This window comes from Musa acuminata, chromosome BXJ3-2, assembly GCF_036884655.1.
Source record: "Musa acuminata AAA Group cultivar baxijiao chromosome BXJ3-2, Cavendish_Baxijiao_AAA, whole genome shotgun sequence".
NCBI lineage: Eukaryota > Viridiplantae > Streptophyta > Magnoliopsida > Zingiberales > Musaceae > Musa > Musa acuminata.
In genome coordinates, this window is record NC_088350.1 from 21599247 (window position 1) to 21601230 (window position 1984).

At 37.9% G+C, this 1984-nt stretch overlaps 1 protein-coding gene across 1 annotated transcript; it reads right to left on the reverse strand.

Annotated features, from left to right (window-relative positions):
* Positions 1–503: 503 nt before the first annotated feature.
* On the reverse strand, positions 504–1246 carry LOC103969670 (histone H2AX-like). The gene is made up of 3 exons (XM_065139253.1): positions 1103–1246; positions 734–811; positions 504–659 (listed from the first exon to the last, which is right to left on the reverse strand). Exons 1-3 carry the CDS (start codon positions 1244–1246, stop codon positions 504–506), a joined length of 378 nt encoding a protein of 125 aa, XP_064995325.1.
* Between the last annotated feature and the right edge of the window lie 738 nt (positions 1247–1984).

The window sequence follows — 1984 nt, forward strand, 5'->3', positions numbered from 1 at the left end:
GAAATGTGGCGAGGGATAACAAGAAGAATAGGATCATTCCGAGGCACATCCAACTTACCGTCAGAACAATAAGGAATTGAGCAAGCTCTTGAGAACTGTCACGATTGCCAGCTACAGTGTTCTGCCTATTATCCATCAAACCCTCTTGCCCACTAAGGCTGGGAAGGAGAAAGGAGACAATGGATCTGCGTCACAAGAGTTTTAAGATCCTTGCTGGCTTATATTGACTCATCATGAAGGTAAAATCTTACGAGAGTTTGCTGTGGTTTCTGGTGGGAATATGGTATATGGAATATGCTTACTGCATGATAGGATGAGCCAATGTAAATCATATATGGAATATGGTATATTCTAGTGGGAATATACCATATTCCCACCGGAAATATAGCAAACTCTTACAAGATCTTATTATGAGTCAATGTAAACTAACAAGAATCTTAAAACTCTTGTGACGCAGATCCAATGTCCCCGTTCCCCTTCCCAGCCTTATTGGACAAGAGGGTCTAATGGATATTAGGCAAAACACCATCGCTGGCAATCATGATAGTTCCCAAGAGCTTGCTCAATTCCTCATCATTTCTGATAGCAAGTTGGATGTGCCTCGGAATGATCCTATTCTTCTTGTTATCCCTCGCTGCATTTCCAGCCAACTCCAGGACCTAAAAGAATCGAAATATATATCAGATCAAAGAAAAAAATCGAAATCGCAGCTTTGAAGAGTAAGGGATCAAACCACAGCAACGAGGTACTCAAGGATGGCTGCAAGGTAGATGAAGGCATTGGCGTCAACACGGTCGTCATACTTACCGACCTAAAACATTCATTAACCTTTATACCACATATCATAACATATACATGTACTAAAAATTCATAACATTATCTCTCGTGATCATCTTCTTCAACCTTTTCAAGATAGATTAATTAACAAAATCATCTCTAAATTCAGGGTTGGTAGACGAATATGATTTCGCAGGTAGGTAAAACAATACTCATCAATTTTATTCTCAACTCTCTTCCTCTGTACTTAAAACAATAACATTTCTATGAGTTTCTTTTAGAGAGACTCTAATGCATCCAAAAAGTTAAGACTTTCAGTTAGAACAATATCACCTTCGCCAAATCTTGTGTAGGCCTTGACTTTCAAGACCTTTCTCCAATTAGAAATTCTATTGGTGCCAAACTTATCCTTCTCATTCTCAATGTTAGTAGTGCTGCCATTGTTCACACTTTTATGGGTCAAGATCATATCCGCCAGGCACTCCTCACTCCTAAAATATTTCTCTCAAAAACTTATCCTACACTTTGGAAAAGTATTTGTTCTAACTATAGAAAATGCTAAATATAGTCTTGAGAAACTTATCAGTTCTAATACCTTCACTGACATCTAGGACGATTCCCAAATTACAACATTTCTCTCTCCAAATGGTCTTTCTTAACATCAATGCTCTGACATCAGGAACGACTCTCGAATTACCAACATCCCTCTTTCCAAATGATCTATTTTTATTAACATCAATACTCTTGGATGCCACTATCTCAAAAGGCCCTTCCAACTTTTTGCGAGATAGGCATTGGGGTCATCTTTCCACTTCCATTGGCTTGCAAACATCATTCACCAATTTCCGTCGGATCTACCATATGGATTCTGACTCCATTGAATACATTTTTTTCAAATGTCATTTGGCTTTGCATTAATTGGATCTAGTTCCAACACTTACCTCTAGTCTTGGCTAAAAGAGGGAGAAGGTTTTGAGAAAGATTCCTTCAACAAATTAAGATGTTTTATTACCACGTCTCTTGGATGCTTTGAAAGAATCGAAATAAAACGTTGCACAGCAACTACTATTCCTTCCTTATTTCCATATTGGCAAAAAGCTCTCATCTTATTTGATGAGAAAAAGAGAACCTACCACCTGAGATGGATTTCATGCTGTAATTATTGCTAGCTACTAATCAAATCTGATTTCTTTGGAATGAGGATTTT

Coding starts and splice junctions, on each gene's coding strand:
- LOC103969670 (XM_065139253.1), bottom strand. CDS start 1,246: ATGATCTTGACCCATAAAAGTGTGAACAATGGCAGCACTACTAACATT. Junction 812..1,102: donor GATTTGGCGAAGGTGATATT/GTTCTAACTGAA, acceptor TGAATGTTTTAG/GTCGGTAAGTATGACGACCG. Junction 660..733: donor TTGAGTACCTCGTTGCTGTG/GTTTGATCCCTT, acceptor CGATTCTTTTAG/GTCCTGGAGTTGGCTGGAAA.